This window comes from Semicossyphus pulcher, unplaced genomic scaffold (genome assembly GCF_022749685.1).
Source record: "Semicossyphus pulcher isolate SPU_LCO1_2020_fin unplaced genomic scaffold, fSemPul1.0.p SCAF_16, whole genome shotgun sequence".
Classification (NCBI taxonomy): Eukaryota; Metazoa; Chordata; class Actinopteri; order Labriformes; family Labridae; genus Semicossyphus; species Semicossyphus pulcher.
In genome coordinates, this window is record NW_027211670.1 from 10,133,131 (window position 1) to 10,149,932 (window position 16,802).

Genomic DNA, 16,802 nt, shown 5'->3' on the forward strand with positions numbered 1-16,802 from the left:
AATCATGTTTCACAGCATGTTTTTTGGAGGTAATCCAACATACCCCACAGACTTTAGAAAAATTCTTAAAATTTCTAACCTAAAGTAAGGAAACCTTACTCTGATGAATTTAAGGAAAGCAGCTATCATAGGCTTATAGCTCTAGCAATGTTAGCCAAATAGTGTAATGTTAGCTAGGAATTGGTTGCATGCTAACGTTAGCTGTTGTCGAGGTATAGCTCTGCTCTCATATATGTATCAATATGATTTTTATTTGTTTATAATACGACTTTATCATCTGTTATCATAGACTAACAGTAGGTGTTCTCCTTAAATGTTTCATAACTGCTAAATTTTAATGCTAGCGTCAGACCGAAGGCAGTAGAGCTAGCGTTCTTCCTTTGCGTGTTACCATTACTTTTACAATTAATTCTAAATTTGTTAAGTTTAAAGCAAAACCATAAAACATTCCTTAAATGTCAATTAAATTATATTAGTACATTTAATACCAAAACAGGGAAGTATAGGATTGACAGTGGCACACTGAGGAAATACTACAAGTAAGCTAGCAGCTAGCAAGCTAACATGAAAGTGTAAAGTATAATATTAAATTAATTATTAAGAAAAACTGTTGGTTCAATTTGTGCAAAAATATTAAGTATTTCTTAATAATTCACATGCATACCATGTCTTTTTTAAGACTGAAGTGGCATGTTAGCCTATAGCTAGCCAAAAGTATTTTATGAAAAAAAAGTCAACTATATTGTATTGTATGACCGTTAGCAACATTAGCACTGGTTATCACTATGGTGTTACAACAACAAAAATGTACAGGTGTGACGCTCTCAGGTCTCAGAGGCAAACACATTTAGCTTAGTGTGTCCTTGAACAGCTTCTGTGTGTGTGTGTGTGTGTGTGTGTGTGTGTGTGTGATTGTGTGTGTGTGAGCACTATGACTGATCCTGCCAGGTTTCCTTTCCCCCTCAGGTACACTGTATCTAATCAACCAAACCCCGCTGCTGCTGGCTCTGTGGGAACATTATCTATTACTTTTAGTTTGCTCAGTTTCTGCCTCCATTGGCCCTAAGGCTTAGGCTTACACTGTGTATTTAGTGGCAGTCGCTGATAAATTCTGAACTGAACACACTTCAGTAATGAGGCAAGCAAACAGGGCCTTCACAAGCATGTTCTGTTTGAGCAAAACAAACTGAATAAACAACAAAAAGACACTTTCTAGCTCTTAGATTTAGCAGGAAAAGATAAAGTTGGATTTCAGACACAGATGACAGTTTATTAAACTCACAGACATTTATGTTTCTGTCTCACAACTCAGGTCCAAGGACACAACCTGACATGAAAAACAGCTTCCAAAGAGGTTTGCTGCTGGAAAGGTACCAGCTCTCTTACACAACTGGGCTGTTTTCTCACATCATAGCCAGTGAGCGTGTCATACCAACAACTGTGAAAGCTGAATGCACTGTCACACTGTCCTGCGTGGCCGTGATGTCATAAACGGCAGGTGCTTTGAGAAAAAAGCCGTTTAAGTCCCTGACTCATCATAAAAGAGGAAGGAGGGGAGGTGAGGAGGAAGAGATCTGGACGGTTCGTCAGTTTTTCCATTAGGCCAAGGCCGGCTGTCTGAAAGAAAAACAAGTGTGGATGTCACATTCGGCCATGGTGACAGTGAGATGGCCTTTAGATAGAGGCAGACGATGGGATAAAAACGCTGCTGTCACCGCGTCATATAAATCAGCACCTACTATTTAACATGTGTGTTTCCAGACCATATTTACACAGCAGCCATTTTCCTCCAACATAATGTTCAGGGTGGGGAGCTTAAACACTATCATAATTTACTGCTGTGTTCCAGGTTAAAAGTTGTATAAATTCAGGGTATTGTTAAATTGTTAACATTTCACAGCTTCTCATTGGATCAGCAAATGAAAAGACAATAAACACTAAAAATGTGGATAAAATACCTGACCAAGATAAAAGAAGATATTTGACAACGCATCACAGTTACTTACACTTAAGCTACCAGACATTACCATGGCTGAAAGCTAATATAACTGTTTGAGTAGTGTTTGACGATTCAAAGGCGTAAATACCAAGTTAAAGTCACGTTAGCTCAAACTTGAATGCCTGGCCAACATATTGTAAGCTAGCTAACACAATGTCAGCTAGGAAGTGCTTGAATGCTAATGTTAGCTTGTGTTAAACCTATATTCAATGCCTAGCTAACGTAATGTTAGCTTGATAATGTCATGTTAGCTTGATAATGTCATGTTAGCTAGGAATTGGTTGATTGCTAACGTTAGCTGTAATCAAACGTTAGCAAATAGGGTTTTAAAATGTATTAGCTGTGTCCCAATTCAGGGGCTGCATCCTTCGAAGGACCTATTTCAAGGCCAGTTGGGTCACAGCGGCGCTTCAGAGGCTGCCCCATTTCAAAGGCTCCTGCGGATGCCGTCGACAAAGGCGTCCTTCTTGGCCCAACGTATCCCAAGATTCATTGACAATAGAATAGCTTGCGATACTCATGTTAATAAAACGAAAGGGGCCTTGATACTTTAAGTTATCTTTAAAATAATTGGTTAAGTTACGTGACGTGAGTTAAGTTAGATCGTTAGCCAGCTTGCTACCTGTTGCTAGGCGACAGGAGCGGCACTTTATGTCACCAGCTATTCCTGCTCGTACCCTTGCGTCGCAAACAGGAAATGCTCCGTAAATTAGAGCGTCTCATTTCAGTTTGGCCTTAGCAGTCTACCCAGGCTACTAATGAAATGTAGCCTGCGTCCTTCGAAGCTAGCCAGCTATTGTTTTACTTTAAACTATGGCCCAATGTTCCTCTGTAATTTCAATATTCATTATATGGTCATTTACACATTAATAGAGAAGTGGTGATATGATAACGGTTTGTCTGATACCCCAAATTTAGCATCCCGCCCTGAACATGACATCAGAGGAAAATGGCCACTGTTCGAATACGGTGAATTAACCCTTTCTCTCACAGCTCAAGGTCTGACTCAGCGACATGCGTGAGGAACAGGCAGGACTGGGACAGAGAGAAACGCTCCGGTCTGGACGGAGCTGTGCAGCTCTGTGTCGGCAGGGAAAAGGTAAAGTGCTGAGAGTGTCCGACATGCTGAAAATGGCAGTTCTTCTCCAGAGCTGAGAAGTCGTCTTCCCACTCTAAGCCTGCAGGCAAAATGAAACACACAGTTAGAGACAATGAAGTGTCAATAACCTGCAGCGTCTGGGTTTAGCAGAACATGAAAGTTTGTTAACTCTTCTAGTGTCCCGCCCTGATCTTGTTACACTGTTGAAGGCCTTTCAGTTTGAAGTAGTTACATAGAGACATGTTCAAATAATAAATGACAAGTGTTTAAATATGGTCTTACCTATTGATAAATGATAAAATGAACATAAAACTTTAGAAGAACTTTAAATTTTTCGAGCTTTGACAGGACATTTCCCACCTTTACAGATGCTTGAATAAATTCAGTCCCTAAATTAGAACAGTATTTCTTATTGAACAGTTACACCTGAAAAATAATCCCTCCTTGTTCTTACATCTTTACATCTCAAACTGATTCAAGAGACTTTTAGTTATGTACAGGTTACGGAAAATTGCATACTATATGCACAGCAGAAAATGTTTTCAGTACAATACTGTAAAAAAATACCCTGTGTCAAGTAAAATCCCTGCTTTGACTAACTCATCATATCTTTAGATTATAATTTCTGATTAATTAATGTCTAAGCACCATTTTTACTGTTGTACTGCAGCCCAAAGTGAATTAATGGTAGTGATTATAAAGTGAATAATTATGGAATTATGGAAGTGGACATGCATCCATTTTATTGACTCAATTTTCTCGTGATAACGAGTCATTCTCGGTTGTTTTCTGGAGATCTCGACTTATATTTCTCGTTATCTTAAAGTAACAAACCTGCACCGCTGTAACGTCAGATGTTCATAACTTGTACATAGAAACAGGCTCAACTTTCCTCATTAGTGTGGGCCATGGGAGCATGGCATGTCCTGGTCTGTAATATCACAGTGACCAGACTTTTGTTTTCGTCGCCGGAAAAGGATCCCGTTCACGAGAAACCAGCTTTGTTATCTCAAGATAACAAAAAATAAGTCAGGCTCTCGAGGAGACAAACGTGAATTACTCGTTCTCACGGGAAAACAGAGTAAATAAAATGTATGGATGCATGTCCGCTTAGGGCTTCCGTAGATAACAGTATATAAGCTCATATAAAGTAGAGTGAGTATGAACTGGTATGAAACTGAAACACTCAACACAAGTACAGGTAGCACAAACAGTACAGTACTTTAGGTACTTGGTTCTGCAAAATTGTAGTCAGCATTTTAGTATATGCAGCATGTAGTTAAAGGGATAACACATGCAAAATCATAAATACAGTACCGATGTCTTCTAATGTGACATCTGGCAGGTTGTAAGAGGAGCTGCTTGGCAGAGATGTGCAGGGCCCAGTGTGCAGCTCCAAGGTGGGACTCTCCTAAGATTAGTAACAGTGGACAGATCAGTGAGGACTTAACCCTGATATACTGGGTGTCAAACAAAGTCAAGCTACTTATAATTACCATAATTACATAATGATTATAATTACCAGCTATATTAAACAGCAAACGTTGTATACCTGATCAAACAGGTAGACCATGACATCCTCATCAAAGGACACGCTCTTCCTCCTCCTTACAGTCTTGTCCCTCTCAGATGATACTCCCGAAGCACCGCTGATTTGACAGGATTTACGAGGACTTTTCAGGTTGCTTGTGCTTAAATTGTCTTTAATAAGCGGTTCGTGTTGAATCCTCACAGAGTTGTTGGTGTTGGTGTTGAGATTGTGCGGCCAGTTGGCAGTGAAGTTTTTCAGATCGCTTAACAAGCTTTTATCACTTATATGCCAGCCGGTATCCTCTATAGACGCCCTACAATCCTCAGTGTAATAAACGTCTCCAAAAAGATCTTGCGGCAGGTCTTTATCAAAGAAAATAATGAACCTATCATACATTTTAACAAAGTCCTCAAGGGTCATAATGTTTAAACGCTCTTTTATCAAACTGAAAATATCCTGCATATCTAAAATGAGTCTGGTCCACAGGCCCTCAGTCGGGCCCTCTGAGACAAAAGAAGCTAAAGACGTGCACGTTGACTGCTCCTCCCGTCGACCAGGGTTCGAGAAGGGTGGCGGCCATGTTACCACGCTTGATCTGCAGTCACAGTTTTTCCTCCATAACTGAGGAGCTGCACCTCCTTTCTGATCCAGGACACAAAGGCAGGTTATCGGCTGCAGATTCTCATCAGTGTGGCTCATCGGACCTGAGGACACCAACAACTGGAGCTCTTCATCCCTGTATGAACGAATCACAAGGACTAATTAAGAATAAGGAAGTTTCAATTAATTTTTAGCTGTCTGGCCTGCAAATTTAGTCTTCTGCTTCACTTTCACTCAGATACCACCTAGCTTGTGGACATATAGAGGAGAATTTAGCCGCTATAGCTGTGTCCCAATCAAGGGGCTGCGAATGAATGAGGCGGTCCACGGAGGATGCTCCTGCGTAGAGCGTTAAAGCCGAACTGAAATGAGTCGGTCTGGTCTACCCTTGCGTCACCAAACCCTCCTGTCGCAGGTAGCTAGCGGGCTAACTAGCTAGCATAACTAACGTCGAGTTAGTTAGCCAATTATTTTAAAGATAATTTGTTTCAAGGGCCCTTTTGTTTTCTTAAACATGTGTATCTCTAGCTATCCGATTGAGTTGAAACCAAAATCTTTTACATTTAAATGTTTATTCCTCAGCTGCGTAAAAGTCTGCTATTTCGTTTGAATTGGCGCGCAATGCATCTCGCATTAGTCGGCCGCATCTGAAGGAGCCTTCGAAATGGCACAACCTTCAACGGGCTTCTGTGACTCAATCGGCCTTCAAATACGGCCCTTGAATTGAGACGTAGCTTATATTTCCCTCCAGGGTTGGTAGAGACCAGTAACAGAGCTAAAAGAGAGTGAATGTTAGAGTACATTCTACAAGTAGACAGAAACAGGGCACCAGCAAGACCAACTTCAAATATGATAATATGTACGAAAGCCTTAAGTGGACATGCATCCATACACACAGCTAGTGTTGTTATCCCAAGATAACAGGAAAAAATCAGTAGAGTAAACAAGTAAACAACCGGAAATGAATGGTTATCATGGGAAAACAGAGCAATGTATGGATGCATGTCCGCTTAGGTCTTCCACAGATATGTAAGTGACTTTTTCCACAACTTGTTTCTGCTGCCCTCAAGTGGCCAAAAAGTAGCTTTAGGTTTAAACTTAAAAAAAAACATGTTCATTAAAATCTTTTATAGTTCTCCTGCTAACCCTGCATTTGTTAGCGTACCAGAGCTATGTGAGCTGTAGAGAACTATTAAGCTAACTGCCAAGCTAGCTTAGTAACCAAATACTGTAAGGAAATTGCTGCTCTACATTTATGACTGAAGAATGGGAAAATAGCTCGTTCAACACGAATCAACTAGCGTACAGTTTGAACACTTTGACCTAAAATGATTATAGGCATAAGAAATATAATTCTACTTCTCGTTCTCTTTTGATCCATTGACCTTTTTAAGAGGTCATCTGCAGGTCACAGACATCCCTTCAGTGTCAACAGGATGTACTAAAAACTGATTGGTCAGCCTTGTCTGTTAGATAAAACAGAGCACACACAAACGCACACACACACACACATACATTATTTGGCCACTCGCTCCTGAGCCTGAATAAATATCGGGGCCAGTCCATCCAGGGAGGGAAAGACGCAATCGGAAACTTTCACCGCTCTGCAGTCACCAAGCAACCGCTGGATGAGTGACTCAGGGAAGAAGGAGAGGAGCTGACTCACAGCAGCTGTGACGTAAAGGATGTAGAACACACACGCACACACACACACACATAATAACACACACATGTATGCAGGAGGCCATGGAGCCTGTAATCTGCCCTGTTTCGGGTTCATTAACACCTCAGTGTGTAACAGGTGGAGGAAATCAGAGGAAACACACATTATAATAACGTTTCCAAACAGCAACTACACAATTAGATGCAATTAAGTACAACTAATACAAAAAAAGGCTTTTAAAAAATACCTTTTCTTGATTCTTTTGTCTCCACATCTCCGCTTAGAAAGCCAATTCAAGCCCTTTAAGGAAATCACCAGTGTAGCTCCGTCCCTGCAGTACTTAAACTCTGTAAATAGAGGTGCAGAAACATCCTTATAGACTGATGTGCATTGCTGCAAAATTCTGCTGCATCATGACGCTGCAAAATGCATTGCAACACCCTTAACCTCTCTGCATCCAGCGTGCATGCATGACACCGGCATATGTCCTGTCTTACCTTGCATCCTGCGAGCCACACTCATCCCTCCGGCTTTTACTGCACGACAGAGAACTCATGGAGGACGCAGGAGGAGACAAGCTGAACATATGGACAGAGAGAGGAGAGGAGAGGAGAACAGAGGGCGAAATGCACAGAAAAAGAGAGAGAGGAGTTGCCACTCGCAGGCGGGATGGAGAGTAAAAGAATGAAGGGGGAAAGGAAATAAGGGGATTAGATGAGAGGAGGTAAGAGGGGATAAAATGAGGTGATGAGAAAGGATGTGAGGACAGATAAAGGACAAAGAGCTCACATTTACAGTAGACTCTCCCGGGAGGCTGCCGGCCTCTCTGCAGCAGCAGCAGCGTGCAGGATGGGATCAATAACTTATCTGCTCTAATGTAACACGACTGCCCGAATGATTAACAGCACAGTAGAAGTCACTGTGACACAGATTAAAACTGCTGTGCATTATTCTTTAGAATTTTAGCATCCAAAGATAAAACTTTGTGCAAATAATACTGTGATCAGAGCAGTACAATTGGCAATATGTTGTATTGATGCAAGCAGAGACATATCTTTTGGTTTATGCCCTTATTTTGAAATGTCTGGAAGCTAGCTTTAAATTGCTCTCAAGAGAAAGTAAATGGGCACAACTTTTTGAAGCTAAATATGTAGATTTATACATTAGCTATTACCATGTACTGTTTCCAAGTCAAGGCTGACACTAATAGACAAAATAGAGACAAATAGAGACACTCAACCTTTCACGCTCACTCTCAAAGCTAAGGGTAGTTTTAGAGTCACCACGTCTTTGGACTGTGGGAGGAAGCCGGAGTACCCAAAGGAAACCCACGCAGGCGCAGGAAAACATGCAAACTCCATACAGAAAGGCCCCCTACGTCCAAACCAGGAATCAAACCACGTACCTTCTAGCTGTGAGGCAACAGCGCTAACCACCGAAACACGTCCCTGCCATCGTTTAGTGGCAACTTGTTGAAACGTAGCCAGCTTGAAATATAGTAATAAGCAGTAATGATGTTAACGTTAGTAGTCAGTAGTAAGTTTGCAGAAATGACGACGACGGTTACAGCTGGCTCGCGCATCGCCGAAGTGGTTGCCATAGGTTACATATAATTGATATCCAAAGTGTCACTGCCAATCTGAAAACGTGTCAGCCTGTCCTTGGTACGCTGCAGTTTAAAAGCAATTGACAATTTTTTTTAGGGGAGCTTTAAGAATGTTACCCAGAGTCTTTAGTAAGATGTGCATTCAATTTATTCTTCTGTTCATTTCTAATTTATTTTTGTAAATAGAAATTTTAGTTTGAATTAGAATCCTTCATCATTTTGTAGAAATCTGAGTTTGATGTTAATTTGTAGGAATTTTAGTTTTTAATTATATCACAATCTGGGGCCGGTTTCACAAAGATAGACTTTGACTATGGCTTAGTTATAACAAATAGTCAGACTTCAGAGAGACGTCTAAATTCATCCGTTTCACAAAGCAGTTTAGTTCTTGACTATCTTAAGCAGGACTATGGTGCATTGAATTCTGGGTAAATTGTTGTTGTTTGTCTATTGGAGGAATTCAACAGTTTTAAGGGCATTTTACTTGGACAATTCAGGCAAGAGTGTAACAACAACAACAAAAACATGATAAAATGGCAGCAACAGTAAACAGTGTTAATCCGACCGTTGAAAGGACCATCAAAGAAGTTCAAAATATGGTGCTACTGGTCAGCAGGTGTCACAGATTGTTACCATGGTAACATGGGTCTTAGAGCTGAGTTAGCCTGGGGGTAAGGTTAGACACCTTTTTGGTGAGTCAGTCTTTATTTTTGTGAAACTGTCTAATTTGCATTAGACTAATCTATGAGCAGTATTAAGACTGGCCCAACACTATAGACCAGTCTAAAACAGCTTTGTGAAACCCGCCTCTGATTGCATTCAGATCATTAACATTTGGTGATTATTTTCTATTTTATAATTTTTTTTCTGTCTTTTACCAATAAAGTTAATGTTCTACTCTAAACAAAAGTAAAATATGATTTTTGTGGGTTCTATATTGTGTCCATCAGTCTCTCTAATCTGTGGTGCCTGATTTATCTGTGAACATCAGCCCCCTCTAGAGGTTAAACAGGGAACAGCAGGCAGCACTGAGGGAGAAGAGAGAACTGCAGCACAGCTCTTACTGCAGCTTCTTTTCAAGTCGTGAAGCCAAGAGATTTAAAATGCATAAAGCATAGAGTCAAAAATTTCTCAGCTCCACTATGCACATGTTTAACTATTACCATTGATTGTACTGATGCAGCCATTACAACACGTATAAAGGATATGCTCATTCACTTGAGGTTCTGCTGACCGTTGTACTGTAATATTATTTATCATGTAACTACAATGCACCTACATTTATAATGAGGTCCCTGCTGATATAGTCATCGCCCTGGCAACAAAATCACTGATGCTGGAGTTCTGCTTCACACACCCGGACAGCATCAGGATGTTGTTCCCAGGAGGCAACAGTGTCACCATTCAGTCCACCTCTGGCTCCCACGAGAGGGGGGGAAGAAAGAGAGAAGAAGAGATGGGACTTAGAGGTGGACAGATGGTGTTTCCATTCAGGATGATTGTCCACATTCTGCTCCTCTGAGGCATCCTGCCCTCTTGCACCCGTTCGAGGTCACCCTGTGCTCTCTAACTGCTTACAGTACAGTGTTTCAACATCTCCAACTCCACTTTCACTGGACTTAGCGGTACATATGAGGATGTGAGCTGAAAGCCTCCTCGCTGGCTAAAAAATGTGAGCTTGTTCCACTTTCTATTTTGACACGAGAGCAGTGATTGATGTGCGCTCTCTATGTCCGCTCATAATCTGATATCTCGGCAAGTTGCGTCCAAATGTCAGATGAATGAATGATGCAGGTGTGGTTTCAGGCCTTCGTACTGGACCTTGATAGGGGAGAAGAAGAAGCCTAACAGTTGAATTTTACTGTCTGCTGTAGTTTATTTAGGTGGAATAAAACACTCAGTATCATTTAATCAATTATGTTTCTTTAGCTGGAGGTGTGCTGAATGCTAACAAGGGTGAGGACAAGGCCAAAACCAGGGGCTGCCGCATCAGCTGGAACTATTTTATGTAAAGCTTTGGCTCCGTTATATCTTTAAAGCTTAAATTGAGTTGTAACAGTCAAACTAAACGCCTCAAAGAACTGTCAGTGTCTTTTTACACTGCAGGCGCAGAATCACCCTATCCAGCCTGCAGACGGCGAGTGACACCGAACAATCCGTGGGAGGAGGTGTAATTGGAGATCATTCAGGCTTATTCCGAGCATGCAGCATACACCGTGCCCGAGGCCCGAGGAGGAACATATGGAGTCTCTAGAGTCACTGTCGGCAAATGAACGAGGCCCTGCAAAGCCTTATGGGAGAACAGGGAGAATGAGCTCCAGTTTGCGGCCTTTATTTGGATACAGCAAGGGTCTCGTGTCTGCAGAGCGACATGTGACACCAAAATAACGACTTGCACAGCGGTAAATATGTCACTGGTGTGTACATATTTGTTTAAGGTGGCTGCAACAGCAATAAAACAGTTATTTTCTGTGTTGTAAGTATGTTAGGACAGCCTAAAAATGTACAAAATAAGACCTGCATCTGGCTGTGAATTAAACAGCTTATTGTTGAAGATCAGCACAAGCTTTGCGCCAATCTGTAGGGAGAAAAGACTTTCTCTAAGGCGAGATATTACAGGGTCTTTAAAGTGTTTGCTGACAGAGAGTCTTAAATATGATGACATAAATGTGTAATCCATCTCAGATCTCTGGTGGAGTATTTATGAGCCTCTGTTGACAGCAGTACACCTGCTCCTTCCCAGTCCAGACCTGGGAACGCTGCCCGTCTGAAGTAGCACCACTTCTGCCATATCAGGAAACGTGTGTGTGAGTGTAAAGAGAGGGGAGAGTGTGTGTTTGGCATGAAAGGCGTAAAGAGACAGAGAGAGGGGGAGGATTTGTAAGAGGTGTAAGTCTATCTTTATTCATTTCCTGCTGCTATAAGAACATGGATTACTGAGAGTCTTTATTACTCCATCATTCACCGTATACAATCCATTTCATGACAGTGGGAGGAATAAATATCATGTTTGCACAAAGTGTGTCTGAGCTGGCAGAACAAGATCCTGCTGAGAGACAGCAATTAAAGCATTCACATAAAGGTGTCACTAACTAAAAGTTATACTGGATGTTAAAAGTTACAGTTGAGCATGTTTAATGCAGTTGATGTACTTGTCTGATGCTTTTGGATACATTTTTTTACAGTTACGTGCACTTAGTTTCTTTTCCAAGATCAGTTAAAGAAAAAGAAGAGGAGAAAGGGCTCAAATGAGTGGCATGCACGTGCAGGGGGACGGATCAAAGAGTGAGGCCTCATTTGAACGACCCTTTTCTTCTGGAGTCACCTGATGCAGGCAGTAAGCATGGCACCTTTCCCACCAAAGTAACCCCTCTTGACGCAGGTTTTTCAGACCCGCTTACAGATGCCAATTGTCTCTCTTCCTATTGCCTGTGGAGTATACTATTTTCAGTCTCTTTTTTGCTGCGTCACCATTTGATGTCACAAATGTGCCAGAAAAAGGGTTAGTAAACAGTAAAGATGTTATGGTGGTTAGGTCCTTATTGTATATATTACTCAACTAGAATGGCATGGCATCACACCAGAACGGGGCGGAGATCGACCCGTGTTTTGTGTCTACTGCAGAGTTATTTGACCCAGGTCTGAATGCTGATTGTAACCTTGCCACTAAGCGAAAAAGCCGGGTGTTAGCTGGTTTTTTTGACCAGTGGGAAAGGGCCTTTAGTCAAGAGGATCCGCAGCCACGGCAACTTATTTCACAAAGTTTGACCTATAGTTTATGATTTTTGTGATCAGTTGATACAATTTATAGTGGAGGAAATATAGAACTTATGTATATGTACAGCAAACATGGCCAACCAGCACGAAGGCCTACAACGCGACGCCAAGACACCACTAGCAATCATGGCTAAGTTAGCAAGAAAGTACAGCTAAAGCTAGCGACACAGTGGACAGGGATACATGACCCTTTCTTTCATTTTTGAGGGTTAATACTTAATAAATTTCATTAATAAAAGATCTGCAACATGCTAAAAACAAAAAATTTTGTTGAAAAAAATATCATGTCAGATAATATCTTACCCTTAATGTAGACTACATGTAGATTACTTTGTTGTAGCAAAGAATTCAAGTTTAAACACCTAGCTTTTTCTGTATAAAGTGTTGATTTGGTTTACATTTAAGTAAAAAATAAACTTCAGAATTACGAATAAGTCAAATAATTGCTTGTGCAGTGTTAAAAAGCTACATTTACAATGACTGAAATTCAGATCAATTAAGTTGTTTGCATAAATACATCATTAGAAACCGTAAGAAGCTAAGTGGAGAATTGTTAAAGCCTTTTCTGCAGCAAATGTCGTTGCACTATTCAACCACTAGGCGACAGTAGAGGGCAGCAGTTAACCTCAGTGGGGATTAATATAGACTATTTAGGCATAGAAAAAGCAATGTAAAACAAAGTATGTCCTTTCATTAAATGTTCAAAATATTTCCTTTTCCATATGTTTGTTTTTGCTTTTATGTGTACAAGCAATAAAAAGCAAGAGAGACAACCATTTTAACACTTTTATATAGGTCTGCTACTAAAGCCAGTGGTGACAGGCCTGCGCCTGTCTGTCACTTTATGTGGGGCCATTTCTGTTTTGCCATTTTAAAGGTTGAGCTTTAACTGCAACTCGCAAAATGATATTTCAGCAATCACATAAACTTATCACACAGTTCAACCACACACACACAAACACACACACACACACACACACACAAGGAGGAGGAATGTTTCTTGAAATGTCAGGGACTGCTGTCAGGAAAAAATACAAGGCGGGAAAAGTGTTGTAAAGCAGGACTGTGACCTCTGACCTGTGCAATCAACTCGTGTACACACACACACTTGAGCACGCACAGGCGGAGACAGCTGTGAGACTCCTCCTCGACTGGTTTAAAGTGTTTATGGGAGGCTGAGTCTGAGAGCTCGTTGACAGAGGTCTCATTTACCCCCACAGCCACACACACACACGCACACACACACATACATACGTACACACGCGGCTCTGATCAGATAAGAGAGGATCTGTTTCAGAGGCTAATCTTAAATGTGATGAGGTTTACAGGGAATATACATAAATATCTTTATTTGGGAATCAGGCGCTGCCCAGGGGTGTATCACACTACAACGCGCTATAGGAACATCAAACAGGACACTTTGCTCTCATGTCAATACTTTATTTATTTATATGGTATACATGTTATCAGGTATATATATGGGGGAAGGTCTTAGCTTGTTAGCATATCCCATACTTCCACCTGTTCTGAACATATATAAATCTAGACCAAGCCTCTCTCCCCGACGCCACTATCCTTGTTTGAAACAACCCCCCGCCCTCCCCTCTTCAGAGATGGCCGAGGGAGTCCCTGAGTCCCCCCCTCACAAACCCCTCACCCTGTCTTGTCCCTGCTCAGATCCTATCACTTGCATCCCTAAGCTGGCTGGTATTCACAGGGCCCTGATCCAGTTGCACAGCAGCGACCACATTTAAGTCAAAAATGTAACGAGTCAGGATTGGACCGGGCTTACGGTTGAAACCGATGAGAAATAGAGTGGCACGCTGACAGAAGATTGAAATGGCAGCATCTTGTTGCATTAAACCAGCATTTAATTGGAAGTTAATCTACCGAGCTGGAGGAGGAAGATTAACACACTTTACAAGCAGTTCTTTGAGAGTTTTTATCTTAAGAAAAGTTAAGGAAGAAAAATATTCTTATTAGCATGATTACTGCTCTCATGCTTGTAAGCTAACTATGAAGCTAACAGCAGACTAACGTTGCCTAGCATAGACACTAGAGGCAGCTAACAGACCATTTCTTTGCCAGTTACAATAACTTCCTGGTTGACTGGACACTGAAAAACACCAAGAGAAGTTTGGAATATATGTTATATATTTTTACTATTTGACACAGTTAGGCTAGCTGTTTCTTCGCTCTAGTCTTGCGCCAAGCTAAGCTATTTTAGCTGTAGCCTACTTTTACATTTAGCTAGCATACAGACACAAGGTTAGCTTTGATTCTATCATTTATGTAAACTCCCAGACAGAAAATAAGTATAAGTGCTTCCAAAAATGTCTACCTTTTTACATGAAATGTTAAATTAAAGAAACATACATACATATCATTACATTAAATTAGCCATTTAAAAGCCATTCTTGTATTTTTTGTTGTTGTTTTCTGGATGATTTACTTTTACAGTCCTCGGTTAATATTAAGTTAGGCTCTTCAGGGAGGCAAGACTGTACATTTTGCTATTTTAAACTTTACTAAAATGCACTTTAAGTAGGCCTAATTCCTTTGCAGATTTTGCTACAGCCCAAGCCTTAAGCATCGGGAAATTAAAAACATTTAGGTAGAGAGGTCAAGTGTTAATCAAGAAAAATGCTAGTAGACAGACAGAGAGACAAAGTAAGAGAAAAAGGGGGCATAAAACAATGCATCAAAAGGCAACGACTAACGCATTCAGCCTGCAGATAAAAGCATGGGCTAACAAACAGACACATGCACAGTAATTACTGCATACATGCACAAAATAGATGCACGCACCGAGGCAAACTCTCACACATCCAGTCTTGAGTGATTCAATTCAAAAGGTTGCAGAGCCGGGAGACAGACGCATGCACAGACACACTGAATGCCGCAGATAACTGCACAGATTGAAAGATGGTTGTCAAAACAGACGAGTGAGATAAACTGTTAGCGAGGCTGGAGGGTGGAGCTTAAAGTGTGTGTTAGTGAGGGCTGAATTTGAGAGCGTCACTGGCATGCCCTCATCACAGCTGTCAGATTGAAATAGACGAGGCCGCAACTGAGCCAAGAATAAAGGAGGAGCAGCTACTTTCCTCAAGGATGCATGCAGGGATGAGCAGGCTGCTTCTCTGTGTCTGAGACGCCAAATGTTTCATTACATTTATTCAGCTCAGTTAGCAGCAGGACATTATCTTTAGTTGGAATTAAAATGGCTTTGAAGGTTAATTGTTTTTACTGAAGGCATTACACGAAGTGATGTCTGACATTTAATATGTTAAACATCATCAATTAGTCTTTGCAAACAAATAAGGTCAGAAAGGTCACAGTGTACATTCAGAAATGGCAGGAAAGGTGTTTTCTTATTTGTAGCTCAAAACTTCTCTTCTTAGATTTTTACACTAATACTATCAGAGTTTAAAGCATAGGTAAATGGTAATACGCATTTGCTATACTAGACTAGTCTTGTGTATTGAAAGAACAGCTCCAACTTTCCTAGGAGTTGAAATCCTTCACATTTACCGACAACAGAAGTGGCCGGCTAAACATACAATTATCTATTACAAGATTTAGAACTCAACTAGTGCAGACCTACTAATGAATAAAAGATGTGCACCTATAAGTTGCTTTTAACCTGAGACATTAGAAATAATGTTGCGACACACTATGCGTAAGTCACATGATCTGTGAAAGAGAAAGGAGGGATAAACGGGCAAACACTGCAGGGAGTCACTCATGCTGATGTTTGAAAAATGTTCACCTTCACAAAACTTTTTATGTTTATTACTAATAATCAAGAACAAATGATTAATAATGATAACATTCTGAAACTTTCCTGTATACACACAAGTATGTGTGATACATCCTGTCAAAGTGTCATTGAGTAACACTCTGAACGTGGGCCAGCTCACTGCGAGTCCCTCTAGATAAGCTTGGTATATTTAAACCACAGGTACACAGACAGCCTAAAAAGAGTTAGCAAAATGTTATCAAAAACTGAAATATTTAGAAAAATGTTTTTTAATTTGTGAAAGAAAAACTTACCATCTGTTAGTACTTACCTCTGCTTCCATGGCATGTGCAGATAACATAGTAATCCCAACAAAAAAGGATAAGCTCAAAGCTAATGGAACTACTTCTCTCAAATTACGCCCAGTAGTGCATAAAGCCGTTCCTGACGAGACTTCTCAGGCGCAAGTCACAAAAAAGTTTTCTATCTGCCCAGAGGATTTGTACTTTAATCTTTCCCACACAGTCCCTTCCAGCTGCTTGTACCTGTCAAGGAAACAACCCCTGCAATAAACTTCCTCAAATCACTACGTGCACAAAACCCACCCCATCCCTATCCATCTCTCTCTGTCTATCTTTTCCTCACCATCCCATCCCCCTCTTCCTTCTCTCATCCAACGCTCCGTCACGCAGGAAAAGCCTGGTCTTCCTGAAAACAAGCATCGGAGCGTGGAAAGGGACAAGGCTGAGGGGGGCGAGTACGTGAGGGAGAGCAGAGGATGTTTTTGT

The 16,802-nt window shown here is 41.0% G+C and overlaps 1 protein-coding gene across 1 annotated transcript; it reads right to left on the minus strand.

Annotated features, from left to right (window-relative positions):
* Nucleotides 1-2,986: 2,986 nt before the first annotated feature.
* LOC138593669 (serine/threonine-protein kinase LMTK2-like) lies at nt 2,987-5,029 on the minus strand. The gene is made up of 3 exons (XM_069664752.1): nt 4,651-5,029; nt 4,416-4,509; nt 2,987-3,177 (listed from the first exon to the last, which is right to left on the minus strand). Exons 1-3 carry the CDS (start codon nt 5,023-5,025, stop codon nt 2,987-2,989), a joined length of 660 nt encoding a protein of 219 aa, XP_069520853.1. The 5' UTR covers nt 5,026-5,029.
* Nucleotides 5,030-16,802: the final 11,773 nt, after the last annotated feature.